At 53.1% G+C, this 24834-nt stretch overlaps 2 protein-coding genes and 1 non-coding gene across 3 annotated transcripts; 1 reads left to right on the top strand and 2 right to left on the bottom strand.

The window, feature by feature from the left end:
- Window positions 1-129: 129 nt before the first annotated feature.
- Window positions 130-11620, bottom strand: PCGF2 (polycomb group ring finger 2). The gene is made up of 10 exons (XM_063112088.1): window positions 11599-11620; window positions 5272-5423; window positions 4598-4694; window positions 4232-4287; window positions 4100-4150; window positions 3785-3893; window positions 3612-3663; window positions 3419-3514; window positions 2275-2355; window positions 130-1753 (listed from the first exon to the last, which is right to left on the bottom strand). Exons 2-10 carry the CDS (start codon window positions 5381-5383, stop codon window positions 1376-1378), a joined length of 1032 nt encoding a protein of 343 aa, XP_062968158.1. The 5' UTR covers window positions 5384-5423; window positions 11599-11620; the 3' UTR covers window positions 130-1375.
- A 3506-nt stretch (window positions 11621-15126) lies between these two features.
- TRNAN-GUU (transfer RNA asparagine (anticodon GUU)) lies at window positions 15127-15200 on the bottom strand. The gene has a single exon. It is a non-coding gene; the product is annotated as a tRNA-Asn (tRNA).
- An 869-nt stretch (window positions 15201-16069) lies between these two features.
- On the top strand, window positions 16070-23703 carry PSMB3 (proteasome 20S subunit beta 3). Its single transcript, XM_063112440.1, has 6 exons — window positions 16070-16163; window positions 16486-16670; window positions 18556-18663; window positions 20883-21060; window positions 22551-22645; window positions 23605-23703. Exons 1-6 carry the CDS (start codon window positions 16161-16163, stop codon window positions 23651-23653), a joined length of 618 nt encoding a protein of 205 aa, XP_062968510.1. The 5' UTR covers window positions 16070-16160; the 3' UTR covers window positions 23654-23703.
- The last annotated feature ends 1131 nt before the right edge of the window (window positions 23704-24834 follow it).

The following is a 24834-nucleotide window of genomic DNA, read 5'->3' as shown; positions in this document are numbered from 1 at the left end:
GAGACAAGAGGCAAAATGGGGCTACGGGACCCACCCACCCTTTCCCCCTTCCCTCGACCCCAAAGAACTACAGGCTCCAGAGAGTATGCATCATTTATTACAAAGCCAAGAGATACAAATGTCCCGGAGCAGGAAGAGGGTACAATCACAGGACCTCAGACACAGAACAAGGTGCAAACACAGAGAAACCCATTGGGGCTCCCAACCCCACACACCGAGGTTGTGATAAAGTCTTGCCTCCTCATCCGCCTCCCAGATCTATGTACATTTGAGGAACACAAGGTGGGCAGGGATCTGCTGGGGTCTGCCCCCAAGGAGGTGGTCCGTTGCCCTCTCGGGGTGGAATTGGGGGTAAGAGCTCCCAGGTGTCTGTTTTGTGCTTTTAGATGCCTCAGTTGCTCTGTCCTGATTCAGCATCAGCTGGGAGTGTGGTGGGGACCAGAGGGCTGTTTGCCTTTGGCAAAATCTGGGGTCTGTGCTTGTCTGAGGTTAACCCCACCCCATTCCCCACTCTAGGCCCAGAGTGAGACTTCACCACCAGACTTGCTAGTGAGAGTTCCTGGATGAGGGTAGGGGGCAGGAGGGGCGAAGCGGTTCACAATCTGAAAGCCACAGTAGAATTTCAAGGGCTGGGGCCACCTGTGGCCTGAATCTTCTCTTCCACAAGATAAATGATGCAAAAGCCACACACACAGGAAAAAAAGAAAAGAAAAAAAGAGGCAGTACTATCTATTCTTTGCACAAAGTTTCCACTGCAAGAGGAGATGAGGGGGATGCCGTCTCCACCGCCCACTTGCTCCCCAGAATCAGGGGATAAACTGCATTTGTAAAAGGCACTGTCTTAGCAATTCTCTGGACATTCAACAGTGGGGGTGGGGGGCACTGGTCAGGGCAGGACAGCAGCCAAGACGGGCAGAGAAACAAGGTGACCCCTATACACAGCCAGTTAGAATTGTGCCTAAAGCTTTGGGGGCTGGTAGGGCCCCCCCAACACCCTATCTGCCTTGGGAAACGGAGGATGGGGCAGAGCTTTACCCAGCCTCCAGTGGCCCCTCCAGTCCACCTCCGGGCACCTCCAAAAAGAGCAGAGTGAATTACACAAGACCCTCTAAAACTCAATACCCCACCCCCACACATACACACACACACAGAATGTTTCCTGTGGCATTTAAATTAATCTGGTTGGTCCATAGAAAATAAGTATGTATATTTGGTTTTTCCTATGTACATATATATATAGATTTATTTATAAAACCCGCCCCCCACCCCTAAGGTGGGAGGAGCTGGGAAAAGTAGAAGAGGTGGAAAAAGGGCCCAGAAAAAGTAGAGGGAAAGGAGAGGCAGGGCTGGGACAGGGAGGGAGAGGTCCCTTTCCTCAAGTTAAGGGGGGCGCGGGAGCTCCGTTGACAGTCATCTTGCGCCCCCTGCTGGTGGATGATGGCGTTTGCAGGCAGTTCGGGGCGCCCCCGTTGGCAGCGGTGGTGGCCCCACTGGCTGTTGAAGGGGGGGTGGGGGAGGTAGGGTGGGTGGCTGGGGGGCCGTGGGAGCTGGGAGAACCATGGGAGGGGGTGGCTGGGCTGGGCAGGGAGGAGGAGGTGGCCGGCAGGGTGGCAGGGCTGGGAGCTTTGTCGCTGACCGACTCACACTCTGAGGCCCCGCTGGTGTTGGTGCCCTCGGAGGGGGTGGGCACCGTGGGCAGGGTGAGCCGCTTGCAGGCCGGCTGGACGCGGTACTTGAGGGGGAGAGGGCCGTTCTGCGGCAAGAGGCAGGGGAGGGGAGGGCGTCAGGAGAAGTAACCAGGCGGCCACCCAGCTCCACCCCACGAAGCCGAAACAAGGAAAGAGGGAAGCTATGGGGCCCTGGAGTGGAGGAGATGACAGGGACACAGGGACACACCAAAAGCCAGAGAGGCAGAAAATCTAAGACCAGAGATTTGGGGAGAAAAACAGAGGAGACAGGGAAGCAAAAATGCAGACAGCAACATTTTTCCTCCAAAGCCACCACAACCTAGTCCTAACCCCAATCCGGGCACATAATCTGCCAAAGGAGCTCTTTCTCCTGAGTGTGGCAGGTCATCAGCAAAAGATGGCTTAGAGGTTACCTGGTGTGGTGGGCCACCCTGGACATGCCCAGCTCGTGGGACAAGGGATAGGCTGGCTGTGTTTAGAAGGTGGCCCACGTGGTCACCGTGGCCACAGCCAATGCCAGACCCTGCAGGGGTCTGCTCCCTGCCTGCCTCTGCCCGCCACCGCCTGCACCGCCCGCCTGGCTCACCCGCCGCCAGGGGTAGATGTAGGCGATATCCATGAGGGTGTAGTATTCTTTCAGCGGCTCGTCCTCATAAAGAACCTCCACCTGTGGGGGGAAGGGGAAGACACCATGACCCTGGCCAGGCTCAGGCGCTGGATGTTTGGCAAAGAGGCTCCAGGCTGGGAGTCTCGGGGGCAATGGGAAAGGTGGATTTGCAGGTGGTCCCTCATTACTCTGGGGTTTCACTGTGGATTTGATTTTGCCTATCAGAGCTGTCCCAACATAGCTTCTGACTACCAAGTAGGGAGGGATCCGAAGATACCCCCACTGCTAACAACCCTGCCCCCAGCTTTCCACACAGTTGTCTGGTCCCCTTGTATTCTGGCAGGCCTCCCAGAGGAGGATCTCCGGGAACATGGCCTCTCACCCCTGGCTGCACAGTGGACTCACCCAACCATGCTTGTATCTCGCCCCCAGAGATTCTGATTCAACTGTTAAGACATGAGGTGACTCAAATTATAACGCACAACCAAGTTTAGGATCCACTGTCCTAGGGCCTTGCTACTCAAAGTGTGGTCCTCAGATCTTCAATACTGGCAACACCTAGGAGCTTGTAAGCAATGCAGAATTTACTGAATCAGAATTTGCATTTTGGGCTGGTCAGGGAGCTCAGTCAATTAGAGCATGGTGCTAATGGAATTGCTGATAACACGGAGGTCCAGGGTTTGATCCCTGTACCAGCCAGTGGCCAAAAATTTTTTAAAAAAGAATAGAATCTGCATTTTTAAAAAGATCTCCAGGGGATCGTATACACGTTCAAGTTTGAAAAGCGATGTCCTAGAGCTCCTTAGGAATTTCAGATTGGCATTCCCACAGCCAGCCGGCCCCCCAGACAAGGCCTTCTATTTTTGCACGCACCTAGCTCTGCCACAATTCTGAGCATGCATGCACACACACACTCAATCTTGGTCCCAGGCACCCACACTGACTTCAACAGATGTAGATTGCTGCACTCTAATCTTGGTCTCAACCACCCTTCTACACAGGCTCAGTTACACAACCATGCAAGCTCTGGGTGACATCTAGCCAGCCCTGGACAATGGCTGGGGTGCACAGATTGTCAGAGACTCCCCCCACACTCATTTTATGAAAGGGCTCAGTGACTCACTTTGTACTTGCTGGGCACATCCATCTTGTTGCGGAGAAACTTGGCGAGATGCATGACAGTCATGGCTGCTGGGCATCGCAGGAAGCGCACCCCCGTCTGCTGTGGGAGAGGCACCCCTGTGTGCTGGGAGAGAGGCGCCCAGGCCACTCTCTCCCAGCCCACACCCTGCTTCTGGGCAGGCCTCAGCACTCACCTTCTCCTTATCCCCGTCCCCATTCTCCAGGGAGCCCTTCTCCTCCCGGTCCCTGGGAGAAAGAACGGAGCTAGCAGAGACCCCGGAGCAGGCAGGGTCCCCGGTGCTCTCATCCCGAGGGCCCTTCCAGGGGAAAGGGGCCATAGTGGGAGAAGTGGGCAGCCCAGACTTGCCTGACACCTTCATAGAACTCGATGGAGAGGCTGACGATCTCGTCATCGCTCAGAGCCCCCTTCTCCTGCTCCAGGACCTCGCCACGGTCCTCATTGGAGCCATTAGGGACTGTGGAGGGAGAAAGCTTGAGGGGTTGGCCGAGGAGGGGGAAGGGAACTCCACCAGGGCCCCAGCCATCCTCTGGGCTGGCGGTCTCTGGCAGGGAGACGGCATGCTGGAGTATGGAGGGTGAGTGGAGGATGGGCGGCCCAGCACACCCAGCCCTCGTGGCTGGGGACAGCGCCACACGCGTGAAGACACATGAGCACACTCACCCTCTGTCAGGGGGTACGCTGCATAGAAATCTCGCCGCCGTTTCATCTCATCTGGAAGAAGGACGCAGGTGAGAGAGAGGAGCAGGCTGGGCAATAGGAGCGGTGGGCAGAAGGGGGAAGGCATGCAAATACCTTTAAAAAGCCCAGGGACCAATTTGTAGACAATGTCTTGAAGGGTTTTGTCAGATCTGGGAAAAAATGGACAAGGGCCTGTCAGCAGCCTCCAGTCAGCAGCCTTCCCAACCAGGGACCCCTCTCCCCACCCCCTTCGACCAAGCACCCAGACACTGGGGTCCCTGTAGGTCTGGTCTTTACCCCTCTAGTAATCTCAGCCTATGACAAGCTAGACACAACGCAGAGAGAGGGGAGGGCCTGGGCCCAAGCCCCGTGCTTCTCCCAACCTGCCTCCTTGGCTGCAGAGGGCAGGGAGGGGTGAGGGGGACGGAGGGAAGCTGAGCCAGGGGATGGGCCAGGGCGGAGGGGCAGTGCTAGGCTCACCTGATGCTCAGCAGCGGCCGGGTTTTATGCACCTGCACATCACACATGGGGCAGTATTTGTTGGTCTCCAGGTAGCGCACGATGCAGGTTTTGCAGACTTGGGGGGTGTGAAAAGAGGAGAGTCAGAGCCCCCTTTCTACCCCAGGCTGAGCCCCACACCCTGTGCTCAGACTCAGATATCCCTCCTCCTCCACCTGTCCCGCAGTTCAGGCCTGTTCTGAGGCCCAACGTGGTAAGGTGAGTTTTGCACATCTGGCAACCACCCCTATCCATCCTTGAGGGAGGACGGATCCTGTGTGTCTCTGTGTGAGACAGGCTGGTGTAGACGTGAGCCTTGAGCCCCCCTGCTGGAGTGCGAAACAAGAGCCAGCCTGTTAGACACCTCCCTGTGTCCTTGACCCCTTGCCACCAAGCCATAATGGAAAAGAGGGGCACCTGCATATTCAAAGGGTGACACCTCAGCCACAGGCCCTGAAATGAACTTCTGGGCTGAGACCCCCTTTCTGGTCATCCCTTCCAGGCAGCCTCTCTGTGACCTGGGGATTCCCATCAGATATACGGACGTGTTTGCTCTTCAGGGCAGGGGCTTGTGTTCCATCTTCCCCGGGCAGTGCCCCCCGAACCCAGGCACAGAGGCTGCCCACCCTGAGAAGCACCCCCTCCACCCAACTCACAGGAATGCAAGCACTCCACGATGGTGGTGGCATCGATGAAGTAGCCTCCGCAGAGGGCACACATGAGGTGAGGGTTCAGCTCCGTGATTTTGATCCGTGTAGTCCGATGCATGGTGCCGGGGTGTGGGTTGGGGGGACTGGGGAATGTCACCCTGGGAAAGGGAAGTGGAATGAGAAACCCAGAGACCCAACAGCCCCTCGCACACTCCACTCCACGCCCCCAGGAACAGCCCTCTCTGAGCCCAAGGCCCTGCTTGTCTCCCTCCAGGTGGGGCAGCGCGCATGCATGTGGTGGCTTCTTTCTGGACTCCCTCTGAGCTGTTGCTGGGTTCATGCAACCTTGAGCAATAAGTTCATGCTCCAACTCAGGAGCAGAGGGAAAGAGTGAAGTTAGACCACAGGAAGTACTGCCCAACTCTCCAGAGGATGTGCGAATCAGGAAAATGGAAGAGAACAGGGTTTTAAAAAAATCTCCCCAGGGCCAAGCCCGTGGCGCACTAGGGAGAGTGCGGCGCTGGGAGCGCGGCGACGCTCCCGCCGTGGGTTCGGATCCTATATAGGACTGGCCGGTGTGAGTGCCAGTCACGAAAAAGACAAAAAAAAAAAAAAAATCTCCCCAATCCCAATCCATGAGGTCAAACATTTAAAGAGTACTACGAGCTATGAGGACACAGATAAATAAGCCACTGCCCTGAGCTTCAAAGAATAAGAGAAGGGAAAAATAAATTCTCCCTGCTCCCTCAATGCCTCTACCTAGGTATTAGGCCTCAGAACTTGTCTTTCCACTCTATCCTCCCCTTCCTCCTGCCTCCTCCAGGAAGCCTTCCCTGGAAAGACCAGGGGCACAGGCAGCCCTAAGTTGGAAAGTGGCACCCTCACTTGTCCTTCTGGTTTTGTATCCAGCCTAGGCCCTGCAGCATCTCCCTCCTCTAAAGTCTGCCAGATATGGGCAGCTCCCTAGAAATCTACCAGACACTGACCATTTCAGCTTCCAGGCCTGGCACTCAGGCATAGAACACTGAGGATGGTCCTTACATGCCAGAAGTTGGGACTAGGCACCTCCAGCCTGACCCCGGGCCCAGCCCTTTCTCTGCAAGGAACAGCAGTCAAAGAGCCTGGACAAAAAGACTACTACTGCCCCTGACACACCCACCGTGCCCCCAATGCACAGCCCCCGTATGAGTGCCCACAAGCACACACGTTTCAGGACCCCTGTCATGCACACATAGGAATTTCCCCACGTGGACACTGCCACCCTCCCCCTGTCTCCCACCCTGGTGACACCTCTGCCACCCATCCACAGGCTGTCCAGCAACAGACCGCATAGATGCTTGCCAAAGCTGGGCAGAAGCTCTCTGTTCCCAGCCCACTAGAGCACTTGGCCAGGCCCTGGCAGGGTATGGAGAGTCTGTCAAAGCCCCACTCTGGATTGGCTGCTGGGCTTACTTCTTGATATAGAAATCAGGGCTGGCCAGTTAGCTCTCTTGGTTAGAGCATGGCACTAATAAACACCAAGGTCAAGTGTTTGGATCCTCTTACCAGCCAGCCGCCAAAATGAAAAAAAGAAAGGAAGGAAGAAAATGAATCAAATCTGCACCTAGAAGGGACAGCCCCTCCCTCCCTCCTCTTTCCCAGAGTAAAAGCCCAGGGGTGGGGCTTGGAAGGGTGGCCAAGCCCCAAGAGCTCCTTTATAACATACGTACATCCTTCTCTCCTTTCCAGAAAGATTTCTAAAGCCACCACACTGGGTTTTCTAGGACAAGAAATTCACAGCCAGGATCAGCAGTTTCTATAGAGACCCCAGGATGAGTCTGGCCAAGACCCAAACAGCCAACAGAGGCCCAGAGGCCCAGGGAACCTGGCCAGAGACTGAAAGAGATGGAGAGACACCAAGTTGTAGGGCAGACAGAGGGGAACAAGCCAGCCCCAGAACAGGCCCAGAGACCCTGAGGAGACACAGCAGCCCCCAAGACCTGAGGCAGGAAAAGGGTCCCCACTCCACATAGGGTGGCCTCAGCCAGCCCTCCCTGCATGGGTGCCCCCTTCACGATTACGCAGAAGGCTGCTGGCTACTCCACTGTTTGGTCGTTTCCATAGTAACCACGGCCCTGGCAAGATGCCCAAATATTATTACAACCATGCAGAGGAAAGAACAAACTCCAATGGCTGTCTCTCTGCGCATGTGTAATATCCATCGTATGTGTACGTGCCGTCTGGGCCTCCAAAGGTACTCGAAGTGACTGCTTGTCCTGTGTGTCTGGGTGCAGGTGTAGCTCGAAAGGTGTGCATGCACAACCAGCAACGAAAGCACCGGGGTCTCATCATACTGGGTTCAGGTTGCTAGGGATAAATCTCGCACCGCCATCCCGTTCTCTCTCCCTCTCTCTTACACCTCGGTTCTTCTACCACCTTAGCCACCTCATTCACACACTCTCTGTGTTTTCAAAACAGACAGTTGCTCTTAAGAACCCCCACAGTGCAAATGGCTGTGCCTCTCACTCTCTCACTTTCCCCAGCACTCGTGAGAATTCAGACCAAGTCTATCCCTCAGGACCCTTTCTGTACAGGAGGACGAAGAGACATAAAGAGAGAAGGGACAGAAAAAGTGGTGCTTATTGAATTAAATGCTCCTCCTTCTCCAGGCCCCCCCCATCCCCAGGGGCCTCAGAATGTTACCTCTGGGGCTGGAGGTGGGGAGAAGCACTGATTGGTTCTTCACCTGATTGCCATGGTTACCTGCAGGGCCCTACCAACAGGTGCCAAGAGCAACTGTAAACAGGAGCTCTGTTTCCTCTGTTTCCCCAGAGCACCACCAACCCATCTCTCCCACCCCAGGACTCAGGGCCCCACATTCCTGCAGTCCAGTTCCTCCCCAGCAGCCACTGACTGGTGTGTTCTAGGAAACACAGGGAAGAGAGGCGATGGACTTTCAGCTGTCATCACTTTAGGAAAGAGACTTGGAGATGGGAAGAGCTTGAGGGAGAAAGAGTGGGTGAGACAGATCCCAAGAGGCAGAAAAGGGGAGATGGAGGGCCATTTGGAAGTGGCCTCTATGGAGCTTGGGGGGGGGGCTTTAACAGGTCAGTCCCAACCCCCCCTCCTGTGGACCCGAGCACTGTCTCCACCCCCAACACAACTTTTCCTCCAACCAGCGGCCAAGTTCCTCAGTATCTTCTGCCCCCAACCCCTCATCTTTGCAAGGGTGTGATCCTTAGGCAGTCCGTGTTCCTGGCCCCTGAGGCCCGGGGTCCGGCTACAGTTGCAGGACAGGAGCTTAATGAGCACCCAGCACCCAATTCTGACTCCTCCTTACCATTCAAGCCTAGCAGCTGTCCTTCCCCAGCCTCAAAGCCCCCTACTAGTAGAGACCACCCCCATCTCTCCATGTTAACCAGTCTTTCTGGAAGCAGCCCCACAACTTAGGCCCCTCTTACTGTCAGTTCTTTCCCCTGCAGAAATAGCTGCTCCCTGATAACCCCAAGGTCCCTTCTGCTTCTTGGGACATCAGCTATAGCCTCTTTGCTTTGCTTTTCCTCCAGATGAAATGAGCCCAACTCCCTCGTTAGAAAGTCTCCAGGTCTTGGGAAGTGTCACTCAAGGCCACAGCCAGATGGCCAGGCGAAAGGGATCTTAGAAAGTATCTTTTCCAGTCCTTTCATTTTACAGATGAAAAAAGTCAAAGAGAAGTGGTTTTTAAGGTCATGCAGCAGAGCAGTGCCGGGACAGGAACTGCCTGGCTCCCGTTCCAGTGCTCTTCCCATCCTGGTACCCACGCCAGGCTCCTCGCTCTTCTAGGATAAGCCTGGCCTGACTCCATCCAGGCAGCTGGGAGGGGAGAAAGGCAGTCGCCTGGAGAGGAGCCTTCTGCAAGGGACTCAAAGTCTGGCCAAAACATGACCGTCGGCGCACATTCTCACCTTGAAGTAGGAAGAGGAGGGAGAGACTAATCACTTTACCCCACTTCCACGGTACAGATGGGGAAACTGAGGCTCTATGAAAGCACAGTGGGACAGTGTTGAGTCAAGACTCAGACCCTGGGTTCTCAGACTCCGTGCCTCTCGCAGCTAGTGGGCCCAACTGTTTAAGCCCCATGTATTTACGTTTGGGGCCACGAGGGTCTGCCTGAGGACACCGTCAACCTCTCAACTTTCCCATCCTTGACACTGGCACAAGGATCTGCTCCCCTGTCCCGGCCAAGCATCATAAAAGGTCTCTAGCCTCCTGAAGCTGGGCTTTCTCTCCCTTCCTCCCTTTCCCACCCCTCAGTTTTCTAAAATCAAAGCAAAACCCCAAATACACACACAGAGCAACACTTTGCCAGATACACACACAGCCAGACACACACCCTCCATCTCTCACACTCACAAAACACACACACACACACACACACACAGACAGACACACACGCCAGGCAGACACTTGGCCAGACAAGCACAGAGACACACCCACCACACACAGAGCCAGACCAGAGCCAGGCCCACACTTGCCAGATGCACAAGCCATCCCCACCACCCCACCCAGAGCACACAGCCTGACATCCCTGCCTGAAGCCAGAGCTGCAAGCACACACTAACCTTCTGTGCACCCCTGGTCCACACAGGGTAAATTATAACATTATTCTTCTGGCAACAAAGGCGGTTCAGCGCCCAGCCTCCGCTCTGGGGGCCAGACGCTGGAGGGCTGCAGTGGGCATCTGACCTGCACAAAGACATAACCTCTTCCTGTTCAGGCCCTCTCCATTCCCATGGCAACAGCTTCATCAACTAAGATCTCTCAGGCAAGGCAGGGGCAGCAGAGTCCCCCTTCCTGCCCATCCCCCAAGACTTCAACTTGAACCCTACTCATATACACATGGTCTGGATCCTGGGGTCTGTTTCCTGCCTCATTCCAAAGACAGTTCTAAGGCCTCAAATCCACAACTCCAAACCGGGGGAACCCCTGGGAAAACCTTCCCACCAAAAGGCAACAGAGCTGGCTTTATGCTCCTTCTCCAGGCAATAACACCTTGGAACAGAGTGGAGGGGGAGGGAAGAAAGAAGTTAGTTTCAGGAACAGACACAAACTGCAAGAGGCCCAGAGGAGGAGGTATCAGAAGAGGGGGAGGCAACCAGGAGACACCCCTCCTCCCAGCGACAGGAAGCCCTGGGGAGACTGAGGCAGCATGGGGTGTAGTGTGGGGGAGTCTGAGAGACAAAGACTACAGGGAAGCGTGGGGTAACACTACCACAGTATTTATGGGCAAATTTGCGACCCCCAGGCCACCTCCTCCCCCCTCGAGCCAACCTGAGCAATTCTGGTCAGATGAGAGCCATGGGGGGAGGGGGAGGGGAATGCCTGGACCCTCCGTGGAGACAGGAGGGGCAGGGGATGTCTGATTGTCCAGGGGTCCCACCCCCTCAAAGCTAGCAGCTGGAGGGCCTGGGGAGGGAGGGGCAGCCGGGCTCCCCAGTGTAAGAGAGGACAGCTCATCAAGACCCTTCCTGCTTTTGCAGGCGATGGGAAATATTGCGATAAATCTCCCCCCACTTCCAATCTACCCCCTCCGCCCGGGCTTCCCCAGGAGCCTGGGTCAAAGGATCAGGGACCCCGGTTACCAGGTTGGCTGCTCCCACCTTCCCTAGAGCCAAACTTTCGGCGGGGCCCAAGGAGGAGTGTTCCAGAGAGAGGCTCTGCTGAGGTGGTTCAGGGAGGGGGCGGGGCGCCCAGTACTTGGACGCGGGGGAAAGGGACCGGCTGGGGGAGGTGCCCTAGAGGACAGGGACCCCGGCAGGGAAGGGCGCCCTCCCCCGGCCTCGCAGCAATCAAAAAGCATGTCCCCTTCCTCCCGCCCTCAAGTCCCCGCGCGTCCACGACGCCCTGGTGCCTACGGGAGGGGCGACCCGTACCCAGACCGAAAGGGGTAGATCGGGTAGAGCCAGGGGCTGTTGTGGCTCGTGGGGCGGGCTGGAGGCAGGGATCCAACCCAGCGCGCACCCCCGAAGCCCTCATGGCTGCCCCGGACCCTCCCCCTCGCTACCTCGGGGGCAGGGTCTACCAGGGGGCTGCTGCACAAAGACGTGGTGGTCGAGGGAGACGCCAAATCGTTAAAAGGGGGAATCCACTTCGGCCATCTTGGAAGGGAGGAAAGGGAAAAAGGGACAGAAAAAAAGGAGAAAGAAAGGCGGACGGGGCGAGCTAGGATAGGGGCTGGCGGGGCGGCAAGCAGACCCGGCTCACAGCTTCCCCTCCCACACTCAGGGGTCTGTAAAGGATGGGCCGGCCCCCGTCCCAATCCCCGCATGGTATAGGGTTGGAGCAGGAAAGGAAGGGGAGTCCGCGTCCGCTTACCTGGGTTCAGGGTCCGGTGGGTCTCGGGGAGGGGGGGATGGGAGGGAGGGAGGGAGGGGAGGGGAGGGGGACCGCAGCCGTGTCGCCTGCTCGGGCGGCGGGAGGGGAGAAACCTACGGTAAGAAAGGAGTTTGTGAAAGCGGCTTGGGGTGGGAGGGAGAGAGGGGAGGGGAGGGGACGGAGGGGGAGGGGAGGGACCGGAGTTGGGGGGGAGACAAAATGGCTTTTTTCCTCCAGACAAGAGTCGGTCCCGCCCACTACTCACCCACGTGACCTCATTCCTTCAGGGTGTTTGCGGAGGGGGAGAGGAGGGGGAGAGGCTGGCGCGGCCGCTCCCCCCAGCGGGTGCCGGCCCCCAAACCGGGACAAGACCCTTCCCTTCCCCAACAGCCTCCCTGACCTGGGAGGATGAATCCTCTTGTTACCCGCCGCCATGAGCCCCCTTCCCCCAACGATGCGTGCCCCCCCACTGACCCTGCGATCCCCACCCCTAGCTGGGGCGCCTGGAAACTGGTGAGATGAGGGCTGGGCTGAAATGTGGCTCTCGGTCCTCCCGCCTCGGCCTTCAGCAACGGGCGCTGGGCTCGGACGGGGGACGCGGCCCTTCAGGCCACGCGTCCGGGTGGTTTTCATTCACTCCAAGTGACACTCCCTTAAAATTAATAACCGCCTCCGTGAGAGAGAGCGTGTCCTCCCCACTCCCCCTTGCCCCTCTCGGCGGCCGGGTCGCTGGCTCTAAAACGCCCCAGCCAGGGCGCCTCGCGGGGAGCAAACGGGTGGAGGGTGAGGCTGGGGGAGAGGTCTCGACGCGGGGGTCTCGGTTTGCCGGGGTAGAGGCCGGCGCCCCCGCTGCGCTCGGGCGGAGAAGAATGGAATGTAACCCGGGGAGGGGAGACGAGCTGAAGACGGGACTCAGGCTCCGGGCCTGGGGCACAATAACACGGCCGCATTCGAGGCCAGCATGGACTAGGGAACGAGGCGCTGGGGCCGGGAGCGGGCCCGCGCTTTCCCCGCGCTGCGCGGATTCCCACATTTCGCTCGCGCTCTGCGCTCGGCGCGGTCTGTGCGCCTCCCTCGCCGCGGAGGCGGGAGGAGCCGGGAGCGCCAAGGCGGCTGGTGCCAGCCGACTCCGGCCGTCGCTCCGGCTCCACCCAGCGCTCGGGCTCGGGTCCCCAGCGGCTCCGGCCGGAGGGAGAGAACGAGGAGGGACGCTTGGAAAAGCCGGGAGGAGTGGTGAGGCCGGCGCCGCGGAAGCGAATCGATACTGCGTTACGGCGACGACCGTGGGTCTCGTTAGGACGGTCGATTCGCTTATTCGTTATTCACCATTTATTAGGGATGGCCACCGTGCCTGACCCTCCAAAGAGCTCAATTATCCTGCCAGAAGCGCCATTAAGCGCAGTGACGGGTAGGAAATTAGAGAACGAATCTTCGGCTCCGGGGCGCCTGCCTCTTTCCCTCCTTGCTCGTAGCCAAGGCAGCCCCCATGCTGGGGACCCCGGACTGAACGCTTTCACCTCTGGCCGGCGACCAGGAAAGCTGCGGACACGGGCTGCCAAGTGACCCACGCTCCAGCCTTCAGCCCACACCGGCCTAATGGGGGCGGGGAGGAAAAGGAAGGGCGGGAGAGATTTCCGCCCAGACGGGGTGGTCCCAGAACCGGCGGGAGAAGGGCCGAGGCAGGATCCGGTCACCTGCTCCCCGTCCCTGCACCGGCCGACCGCGAATTTACCGGCCCCTGTGCAAAGGGTTTTTTTTGGCGTGGACACGCCCACTGTCCCCAGAGCAAGTGTGTCACCGACAGCCCGGACTCTGCCAGGGAAGACTCAAGCATCCACTCTGCGGCAAGGGGAGCGCGGCAGGGACTCCCGGTCCGCCACTCTTTTCGGGGTAGAAGACCCCAAGTAAGAGAAACCCGTAGGGGCTTCGCGGAGATCTCGGTCCCACCCACGATCCACACGGGCACCTAGGGGCGGTCCCTCGGGAGAGTATCAGCCATGGGAAAAGGGATTGTAGTTCCTCTGCGCCCCATCAATCCTGGTGGGCTGCCCCAGAGCGCCACCGTCCTACGCGGGGATCTAATCACTTATTCCTCAGTTATTCAACGCCAGTCACGATCAAACCGCTAGAGAGAAGGAGCATTCTGAAGACCCCACGTACCCACTAAAGCTTTAATTTAATCATTTCCGTTCTGGACGACCAGTCCCCACATCCTTGGCCTTTCTGCTTTATCGGGAGAACCTTCTGACCCAACCCTTCCTACGTCTGAAGTTTTCTCGTTTCCCAGACTTTATTAACTGACGCGGAAGCACCCGCCATGTGCCAGTGTAAAATTCTGCGCTAGAATCTGGGCACTTAAAGCAGATGAGCCGGGCTTCGGCACGCAGGGCACTCAACAGGCCGGTGGGGGCAAACCCGGAGGGACACACAGGTTGTCGGGTTAGCTCCCGCAGCACCGAGGGCGAGCGCCGGATAAGTGGGTGAGCACTGCAGAGGGTTTTCCTAAGAGGCTTCCCTTGAGCTGAATCTTGAGAGACCAAGTGTCGAAGAGAACTTGCTTAAAAGAGTGTTTTGCATATTGTCCTGCACAAAGGTTGAGGCTCCCACTCCGCACCCCGGAATGCGCCTCTGCAGACATTAGGTGCCAAGGTTTCCCCTTGATTTTGTGTTCCTGTCTCACGGGGTCCTCTAGCTAACAGCTACTCATCAGAAGAGTCACTGAGTCGGTCACAGACTAGAGGATCCCAGAGGGCAGGAAGCCGGGAAATCGAGGTAATTATTTCGGTTCATACCTAGAGCTATTGCGAGGATAAGTTCCCTTTTAAAACCCTAACGATGGTAGCAGAGGGCGGCTCCTCTATAGTGCTTTCACGGGTGGCTTTACCTCTGTGTCCCTTACACCTCTTCTTTCACCAAAACAATGTCCTTTGTCAGTTTCTGCTTCTATTCCCCCATCTCCCTCCCATTTCTTTATTTCTAGGGAAAAAAAATTTGTTTTGTTGTTTTCCTTTTTTTGATGGTTCTCGTGTTAAGTATTTCTTTTCTCTCTGTCCATTTTCCTGAGGTCTTCCCCCACTCGCCCCTCCTATTTCTGTGTCACGTCCCCTCTTTCTCTTTCTCTGTATCTCACAGCTGAATTCTCCCGTCCTCACCTTTGTTTCTCTTCATCCCTCAGTTTGCACCTGCCTCTCTCTCCTTACTTTCTTCCCTTCCAAATGTAATATTTCGAGATATAACATCGATTGAGGCAGACAATGGAAAACTGTCCAACCACCACTGCAAAATCATTCTTAATCTTAAGAAAAATGCATGCTGAAACGTTCTATACACTGAGACAAAAACCCGTCTTTGGCTTTCCTGATCAAATCAAGCTGTGAGGGAGGAAGTGCCTGAGGAATTATCCCATCATTGACTGAACAGCAAAGAATTTTCGACCACAATGACCCTCTGATTTGCTATTTAAAAAGTGTTGCCTCTGCCATCTCAATACAACATCTGGCTTTTGAGCAAAATGCTTAGAAAAGAAAGCGTCCCTGGGTGGGCTCGAACCACCAACCTTTCGGTTAACAGCCGAACGCGCTAACCGATTGCGCCACAGAGACCGTAATAGCTACTACGCTGATAATGAGCTGAGTCAATCGTAGGGAGCCCGGAACAGCGCAGAAACGGGAAGAAAACTCCAGCAACCGAAGAATCGGACCCCGGGAAGAAGAGAAAAGAGTCCTGATCCGGGTAGGCGGGCAATGGGGCTTAAGGGAGGACGCGGGACGTGCACGCCTCTCCTTCACTGGCTCTGCGAGGGATCGGCACTGGCTATCTTCAGGTTCTACCTTAGATGTGGAGAGGCCCAGAACATCCCTTTTCAGGGCGACCTGAGACTTGGGGATACGTGAAGTCAACCGGCTGGGGGTCCCAAGAAGCAGAATCTCCGGACTCCAAAGACTCTTCCTTGTAGCTGAACCCCTACAGCCGCAGAACACCCGCGACACCCTCCCTCTTCCCACTTGCGTCATTAAATTTGCACTTAATGGGCTCCTCCTATATATCAGAGACTTCTGGTCCAGTGAGTATCCAGAGCCTAGCAAAGTGCCTGGTAGACGGTAAATGTCAGGATAGCTGGGGTGAATAAATGAACTGAGCTAGCGCGAGTAATACGTCCAACTCATACAGCTTGTTGACAAGCGCCACGGCGGCCCTTCAGCTCCGGCCGCAGCCCCAAAACCCGGCTTCAGCAGCCCGCGTGTGCGCAGGTCCCGCCCCCAGTCTCGTAGGTCCCAAGTCCAGGTCCGCCGAGATCCCAGCAGGCACCGCGACGCAAGGCTTTTCCGCACTCATAGTGACTTTCCACTTTCTTCTTTCCCCGCCTCCCTTTTGGCTTCTCAACCAAACTAGCCTGCACTTGTGACTGACGTGGATGCTTAGCCAATAGGAAGCCCAAATGGCGAGGAAGCGTCGGTCTATCAGCCAATGGAGAGAAAGCAGCGAGAGCGGTCGCGCAAAGAAGGCCAGAGCCGGTTTACTGGAATTGCAGAGGTGGTCGGTGGTCCAAGTACACAGCAGTCATGGTGAGATGGGGGGCAAAGAAAAGGGGGGTGGAGTATGGGTTGAGAAACCGGGAGGGGGTCAGGGGAGGTTTGGGCTCGGAGAGGGCCTGGTGGTGGTTGAAAGGAAGCCCTTTGACGGGGAGCGGACCGCGGTGAGGACCAAGGGGATGAGGGCGCCTCCTCGCCGCCACACCGGGCTCATCTCCGAGCTGGAGTTAGGGACGTCTAGGCACCTCGAGAGTGGAGGAAGGGACGTACAAGAGCCTCCAGATCAGGGACTGGGCCGGGGGCAATGGCAGCGTTTGACCCTTCTCACTGAGCCCCTGCGCTTTGTCTGTCCCAGTCTATTATGTCCTATAACGGAGGGGCCGTCATGGCCATGAAGGGGAAGAACTGTGTAGCCATTGCTGCAGACAGGCGCTTCGGGATCCAGGCCCAGATGGTGACCACGGACTTCCAGAAGATCTTTCCCATGGGTGACCGGCTGTACATCGGCCTGGCCGGGCTAGCCACAGACGTCCAGACAGTGTAAGTGTCTGGGGTCTCCGCCCAAACGCAAATCTCTTCTTGGATCAGCCTTGTCTGGCGTCTTGAGCCGCCTGCGTGTCGGCAATCTATCAAACACCACCAGTGAGTCTGAGACTTTTCCGGACACCGTAGCGATACAGAGAGGTATCCTAACCAACCTCTGCCAGATTTATTCTGTGCCAGACTCTGTGGAAAGCATCTTACGTGCATGGATTCATTTAGCCATCTTCCCGATATTACTTGTTGCTGTCCCATTTTGCAGATGAGAAAACTGAGCATCTCAGAGAGTGTCTTGCCCAATATCCAAGTTAGTGAGTGTCAGCCAGGCTCCCAACGCAGGTCTTTCTAAGGCCAAAGTCTGTGCTCAGTTCCTAAAGAACTTCTGGTCTAGTTGGGAGACAAGGCATGCATACAGGAAGATAACCAACCCATGATGAGTTGGTGCATTTTAACTGCCATATTATCTAATTGACAGTGTTTATATGATTTTAGAGAAGGGAGATTCTGGGAGAGGAAAAAGGTAGCTGTTGTGTTGGTCCAGGTGTAAGGGTTATGGTTCTAATGGAGTGGGAGTGGAGGGAAAGGAAGGGATTTTTGAGAGTTGTTGCTTACCAGCCTTAGTGGCTACTCAGAAATTGTTGTGGGTCAAAGAAAGAATCCTTCATTGAGGTCAAGATCTGTGTCTTTTTTTAATCTAGTACTAGTATCTAGACTAGTACCTGGCATATAGGAAAAGTTTCAAAGGTGATTCCTGTTTTGAGCGTGTTGACTACAATGTAGGATGCGTGTTGACTACAATGTAGGATTTGGCAGGTAGTAGAGTGGTGCAGCCAAAGTGTGCTGGGCCCATAAAATATAGGCGTTGGGAGGACTAGTTTGGGGAAAAAGATGATGAATTTGATTTTGACACCAATTTTGAGGGGACAAAGGAAGCCAGATAGAAACATCTTGCAAGCAGTTGGGGTTTTGAAATTACATCTCATGGCTGGAGAGGCATTGGTCATGTGTTAAATCTATGGGAGCGGATTTTGGAGAGACAAGAACAGGGGGAAAAACAAGCTGCAGTTCGAGAGCTGAACCTTGTATTTAGCAGTGGATGAAGAAGAGAAGCCAGAGAAGGAGACAAGAGGAAAAGAATAGGGATAGGATTTCAAGAGGGATGTGTGGTCACAGGTGGCAGGTGCTGCAGGAAGCTGGTGGCCTAAGGAGCAGCAGTTCCTGAACTTATTTCCTAAAAGGTCGGGAGACTAGTTGACTAATGTGAATGGAAGCTTTTTCAAAAATCATCTCTCTCTTTTCTCTTAAAGATCCCTAAGTGTCAAGAACATATAACTTCCTGAGGTCTAACTCAGGCCACCCTTTTTTCCTGTCCTGGTGGAATCAGAGTGATAGCTTAGGGTTTCTGTCAGTGTGGCGGCTCCCATCAGCCTGCATCTCTCCAGTCACTGCCATTCTCCTCACACCATTTCCTTTTCTTCAGGAGACTTTTCTCTCTGAGTTTGCTTGCTTGAGGGCAGTAGTCCCTAAGTAGCAGGCCTCAGTTTCCTTACCTGTAAGATGAAGCAAAAGTTATTTTGAAGGCCCTTTGTTCTGGTGTCCTGCAGCTCATTGCTTTTGCTTCTAGCAGATTTGGCATTGGTCTGCTCTATGCAGGGGCCTATCCTGGGGCTGTGAGATGGCACTGGGAGAAGGTACTTTTTTTTTTTTAAGGCACCTTCCAGTCTGTTAGCACAGCAGCTGCTGCTTCTTAGTCACATAAGACTTTGCAGTTTTTACTTGGCAGGGTCTGAGATTGTATGTCTGTGTTCCTCCTGACCTCCATAGGGTGAACTCTAGGGGACATTCAGCAAGGACTTGCTAACTCACTTTTCTTCTCCTACCACAGTGCTCAGCGCCTCAAGTTCCGGCTGAACCTCTATGAGTTGAAGGAAGGCCGGCAGATCAAGCCTTATACCCTCATGAGCATGGTGGCCAACCTCTTGTATGAGAAACGGTGAGTGGAAGTGTAGCCTAGGACTCAGGGGATGCAGAAACCTTTGGCTGGCAAAGTGGGCATGTAGTGTGGTGCGAGTGCTGCGGAAGGGGATTCCTCCTTGTTGTCCCGGTTCTTATTTGCAGGACAGCATCCTATTTTATGAGTCTTTTTTCTGGGTCTATTTGACAATCAAATAGGAAAGAAAGGACTTACTTCAGAAGAAGGCAAGGAAGGCAAACAGCAGATGAACTTGCTTCTAAGCAAAAGAATTAGCCCCCACAAAAGAGTGTTCTGGGATTTCCCAGCCAGGAGCCCCCCTTACTGCAGAGGTATTCTATCAGCACTAGATTCTCTGGAATAGCACAGAACCTAGGGATTGGGTGTGTTCATCTTTGTCACTTTTCTTTGAAGACTTTACAATGAGAAAGAAGGGGTTGAACTATACAATTCAGTGCAGAAGCTGAGATGGAATTGAAGGGAGGCCCTAGGCGTACTTTGTCTGTCCACCTCTGGTCAAGACTGGGTGGCCAGAATACAAGTTGAGCTCTTTTCTTTTTTCTTTTCACTTTTCGTTTTCAAGTAATTTCAGGCTTTATAGGAAAGCTGTAAAAGTAAAAGCTTTAGCTTTCAAAACTAAAAGTCATTACCATTTCCATAAAAACTAAAAGTCATTACCATTTCCACACCTGGAGTAATATTATATTGCCTTATTTATTTATTGGTGGCTGGCATGGGGATCAGAACCCTTGACCTTGGTGTTACAACACAGTGCTCTAACCAACTGAGCTGTGGCAAGCTGTATTTTTTTTATAGTATTAAAAAGTTAAAACCAAAAGAGTTACTGTTTTTAAGTATATGTTAGTATCCTCAGCTGTGAATTATCTGTAACCTTGTTTATCAGAATGCCAAATTGAAAAAGGCTTAACAAAAGAGTTTTAAAACTGATTTATATGAGGAGAAAAAGTCTTATAAAGTCGTAAAAATTAACTCACGTGTACGTACATGTTTAATGGCTCGTGATTATTGAAAAGGACATTGAGGCTGACCTGGAAAATTCTGGATTTTTAGTTGCTGTAGTTCAGAGCTTCTTCTATAGGCCCAACTGAAAGAGTTGATTTTCCAGCAAGATAGGCTGAGGCAGTGATCTGCAAACTTGAGCAATGTCCAGACCCTTTTTAAAGGCAAAAGCTTCTTATGGACCCCAGAGAAACCATTCAGGCCCCTCTGCAAGATACTGCAGTAAAAGTTAACACTGACCTTCAGGTGATACCTTGGCATCAACATGCTTGGAAGTAAAAACGTAAAAACACAGGCCCTGAACTATGTTATAGTGTTTGTTTTTAATGTTGTTACCTAGATAATCCAGGATATTCTTAACTTTTTTCTTCTAGTTTATTAAGAGGAACATATAAAATTTAAAATTTCTTTTAGAAATTGATACCCAGGGAGTCTGTTTGAAAAACACTAGATCAAAGCATCCTACCTTCTTCCACCTTAAAATCTTTTTAAAATTATCTTTTTGTAGAGCTATAAGTGAAGATCATGCCCTTAGAAATTACTGCAAGCTGATATAAGACATGTGGATAACACCTCTGTACTTACTGTTTCTATTGAGGATATTGGCCGTTAGTTACTGAGTATTTTATACATAAAGATCCATCTGTAAGACTGACTCTTCTCAACGCTCAGGGTGTAAACGAATTTCTGATGAATTACCATTTCCTTTTGGCAATGAGACTGACCCAGCCCACTGAGTATCCCTCTTTGCCTTGCCTGCTAGAAGGCTTGGAACAACATTTGCGTTCAGTCTGAGTGTCTCATATTCTGTCTCAGTGGCTTAGATTTATTTTTCAGTGTTTTTCCTATAAACAGCTTCAAATCCTTTTTCTAAAGGAGTAGTGTTGTAAATGTACAAGATTCAATGGTGGGATAGATTAGAGAAGATTAGAAGAAAGCATAATTCCCAAAGAAAGGAGGAGGAAGAGAGGGTCAGGGGTGAGAAGGATATGAAGGTAAGTGTCGGAGAAAAGAAGATGAAAAAGTCTTAGAGCGTTACCAGATGCCAGGAAAGGGGAAAGGGTTGAACAGAGCTGGCCACAGGGAAAAGTGATTTTCCTAAACAACAGGTCCTCCATTTACCTCCCCAGGTCTGGGCCAGGCCCTTGTCTGAATAGGCCAGACCATGAAAGTGAGTGTTCTTGAGTTCTGGTTTCTCTCTCTGGTCCTGGTCCCCACAGGTTTGGCCCCTACTACACTGAGCCAGTCATTGCCGGATTGGACCCGAAGACCTTTAAGCCCTTCATTTGCTCTCTAGACCTCATCGGCTGTCCCATGGTGACTGACGACTTTGTGGTCAGTGGCACCTGTGCTGAACAAATGTACGGGATGTGCGAATCCCTCTGGGAACCCAACATGGTGAGTTGGTGGCATGGAGCAGGGTTGGGCTCTGAGGTACCCACCCTTGGCCATCAGGAAAAAATGTGTTTATGTGGCAGGTAATGGGGAGAATGGTGCAGATGGGAGAGCAAGCCACTGCTGCTGCTCCTTGTGGGGTGGGAGGGAGGAGGTATCCAGAAATTCCATCTGTCAGTACTAGCAGGCCTCAGAGGAGAGCACCTTCTGGTAGGAGAACCCAGTCAAATATTTGCTACAACAATAAATAATTCCTTACATTGGGCTTGCAGGGTTCTCACATCTATTCATTGAACAAGCATTTAACAAGACGTAGGGTTAGAGGCAGCTCAACAGAGTGGGCTTTGGAGCTAGGTTGTCTAGGTTGAAAACCTGGATCCACCCACCACTTAGTTACTGTTCTTGGGCAAGTCGGTTTACCTATCTGTGCCTCCATTACCTCTTCTGTAAAATGAGGATAATAATAGAACCTACCTTGGAAGTGGTGTTCAGGAAAACACCTGAAGAAATTAGAAGTGTCTCACAGTGAGGGTCAGCTGTTATTATCGTGAACTGTCAGCTCTGCCAGGCTTTGGGGAAACCAGACACAGTCTGTCTTCAAGGGCTTACTGCAGTCTAATGAAGCAGCAGACACCCAGACATCTGTTAAGATGCAGTTTTCCAGGAAGAGAAGGAAAGAAAGGGCCTGGTGGCAGAAGGAATGGCCTGTGCAGAGGTACAGGAGGGACCAGGTGTGTTCAGTGGCTGGAGAGAACTCGGAGTGGCTGGAGAGTGAGCAGAATGTGTGGTGAGATGATGCTGGAGATCGAAATTAAGATGAGACTTTGAAGGGCCTTGAATGCCAAACAAAGGAGTTTGAATTCTTCTTCGCAGTAAGGAACCTGAGGAATCAGAGGCCTGCTGGTGTATGTGACAGGCTGTTGTCACCTGCAGGAGGCACTGAGCTCCTGAGCAAAGACAGTGGCCAAGGGGAGAGTAGAGGGCAGCCAGAGTCGAGAGGACTTGGCCACTCAGGACAGAAGTGAAGGAGGTGGAGATGCTGAGGATGGCTGAGTTTTCTAGAGAGGCTAACCTAGATAGAGAATGTAGGAGAAGGAACAGTTTTGGGGAGGAATGGGTTTATGGTTAGGTTGAGTTTTGAGGTACCTGTGGGATATACGGGAGGAGTCCATTGGGCTGCTGATAAAGCACATCACAGCCAAATAGGGATTCTTCTCCCTATTTTGCAGATGAGAAGTTGAGGCTCAGTGAAGGGACATATTACTTGCCCGTGGTCAGACTGCTGGCTAGTGGAGGAAATTTAGGGCTTGAAGTCTCTTTCGTTTTCCTTTATATAATCCTGCTTCCTTCCAAGGGAGGTGCTGAGGGTGCTCCCGACATCCAGGCAACTGTCTGTCACGTCAGGCATGGCAGGGACCAGAGCTGGGACCTTGGAGCCAGGCCACGTTAGGGTTTGAGGCTCTGGGCTTGAAAAGGTTCTACTCTGTTGGCAGGATCCAGAACACCTGTTTGAAACCATCTCCCAAGCCATGCTGAATGCTGTGGACCGGGATGCAGTGTCAGGCATGGGAGTCATTGTCCACATCATGTGAGTGTGTGTTGGGAGAAGTCTAGAAGCTTTGCAGACACCTTCCTTTCCTCTTCCCCACGAGCACACACCCTATCTTTCCCGTCTCCAGGTCAGGTGTGAGATAAGAGGTGCCCGTGGTAGGCATGGGTTAGCAGAAGTCCATGCTTCCCTAAGGGTGGCAGCTGGGAGCCCACCCAGATTCCCCTGGCCTCTGCCAGGTGAGGCTCCCCGACCCTTAGTTTCCTCCCCTTACTCACAGTAGACATTTCTCTCCTTCCTTAACAGTGTCCCCAAAGTCTCAGGGATCTGTGTGGCAATGAGCCACAGCAGAGCTACTACAGCTTGGTTGAAATTCTAGGCAGCTCCCCATCCTCTCTCCCAGTTCCCACCAGTCTGTATCCAGAAATGTATGGTGTACTGAGCTCTGGGAACCATTTTCCAGCCCTAGCCAGCTCCCTAAATGCCATCTCCTTTTCCCCTTTATTTGTTTAGGGCTGTCACCAGGAACCTGATTGGGTGGATAGAAAAATGTTATCCCAACTGCTTTCCTACATTCCAGAATGAGCATTTGGATCCTTTTCATTATGGGACAGCCTGCTTAATTACCATAAAAAGCACAGAATCTACCACCCCAAGGGTTCTTTTGTGATCACTGGGCAGAAACACACCACATCTTTTCCCTCCTAAGTTATGGGTTCTCTAGGCCTGGGGGAGCCCCTTCCCTTCTTTGGAGGGCTTCTCAATCCAGCCCTGAAGCATTTTCTGGGAAAGCCTCCCCTATATGGCTCCACTTGTGGAAAGTCTCCCCAGTTCTGTTCTTCCTCACCACAGGCTGAGGAGACACACCTAGAGTTAGAAGGGCAGCTGTTGGATCTGCTCTCTTACCACTGAGGCTTGGAGCTGAGGGCTGGGAGAGGGAGGCACAGTCGTGGTCTAGGTGGGTATACATGTTTTCCTGTGGTTTTCTCTCTCTTCAGTGAGAAGGACAAAATCACCACCAGGACATTGAAGGCCCGAATGGACTAACCCCGTTCCCAGAGCCTCCTTTTTTTTTAAATAAAATAGCCTTTCTTTCATTCTCTCTTGTCTTTGATGCTTTCTCACAGATCCCTCACGAGGGATTACAAAGAGCTACTCAGGGCCCTCAGGTTTTCTTTTTGACTGGCACTCTACTCCACAGGCACACCAGTGGGGATAATCTGCGAGTCACTTGTTGAGTGCCTGCTGTGTGCTAGGCCCTGCACAAAGTACTTTACGCATTCTAGGATTTAATCATCATTAAGGACTCAAGGTAGGTGGGCACTTAAATAACTTGTCCAAGGCCACTTGAATAAGTGGCAAAGCAAGGATTTAAACCCATTTCATTTGATTCCAAAGCCTAGAACACCTTTCATTAAACTGTACTAGAAAATCTGTACATCTTGTTTAAGTAGAAAGGTAGAAATTTGGCCAAGTATCCACAAGTAATCTCCATCAGTGTTTCTTTTATTTAAGGCTGTCAAAGCAGTAGGAGTGGAGAAGGAACAAAGAAATCTGTAACTGGTTGCAGTTGTAAATACCACTGCACTCGGATCCCCTAGATAAGTGTTTCTTAACCTTGCCTGCATAGTAGAGTCACCCGGGGAGTTTCTAAAACACACTGATACCTTGATTCCATCCCTCAAGATTCTGATTTAATTGAACTTTTAAGGCACCTTTTCTTAAATTCCCCAAATGATTCCAGCTTGCAACCTACAGCAGATGCCATAATAACCAAGTAGAACATTTGTATGGCAGAGTGGTTCCAAAATGTTAGCCTTTATCAGAATCACCTCGGGGCTTATTAAAACAGTTTCTGATCCAGTAGATCTGGGGTGGGACCTGAGAATTGGCATTTCTGATTCCCAGGTTTTACCGATACTGCTGGCCCAGTACCACACTTTGAAAGTCACTACATTTTAAGTTAAGTGTCCAGATGAGAACCTGAGGTACAGAAGTGACATATTCAGTGTCACCTACATAGTCAAGGGAGAGCTGGGACTTGAAGTCAGGTGTGTGGCTCCTAGGCAGTGTTAATTCTGTACAGCTGTAGAAGGGAGGGAGAGGGTGGTTTGTCCAGTCCCCCATGTGCATGGTAGTAACAGCTAACCTGGTGCTGCACGCTTATTAGCTGCATCTGAAAATGGGATGTCACTGACCACATTCTCCAAACTCGAGCCAAACATTGA

The sequence above is a fragment of the Cynocephalus volans genome, chromosome 10, assembly GCF_027409185.1.
Source record: "Cynocephalus volans isolate mCynVol1 chromosome 10, mCynVol1.pri, whole genome shotgun sequence".
NCBI classification, from domain to species: domain Eukaryota; kingdom Metazoa; phylum Chordata; class Mammalia; order Dermoptera; family Cynocephalidae; genus Cynocephalus; species Cynocephalus volans.
This window is presented reverse-complemented; position numbering and strand designations above follow the sequence as displayed.

Coding starts and splice junctions, on each gene's coding strand:
- PCGF2 (XM_063112088.1), bottom strand. CDS start 5,383: ATGCATCGGACTACACGGATCAAAATCACGGAGCTGAACCCTCACCTC. Junction 3,894..4,099: donor AGCGTACCCCCTGACAGAGG/GTGAGTGTGCTC, acceptor CTCCCTCCACAG/TCCCTAATGGCTCCAATGAG. Junction 3,664..3,784: donor GAGTTCTATGAAGGTGTCAG/GCAAGTCTGGGC, acceptor TCTTTCTCCCAG/GGACCGGGAGGAGAAGGGCT.
- PSMB3 (XM_063112440.1), top strand. Junction 21,061..22,550: donor CCCTCTGGGAACCCAACATG/GTGAGTTGGTGG, acceptor CTCTGTTGGCAG/GATCCAGAACACCTGTTTGA. Junction 22,646..23,604: donor GGAGTCATTGTCCACATCAT/GTGAGTGTGTGT, acceptor CTCTCTCTTCAG/TGAGAAGGACAAAATCACCA.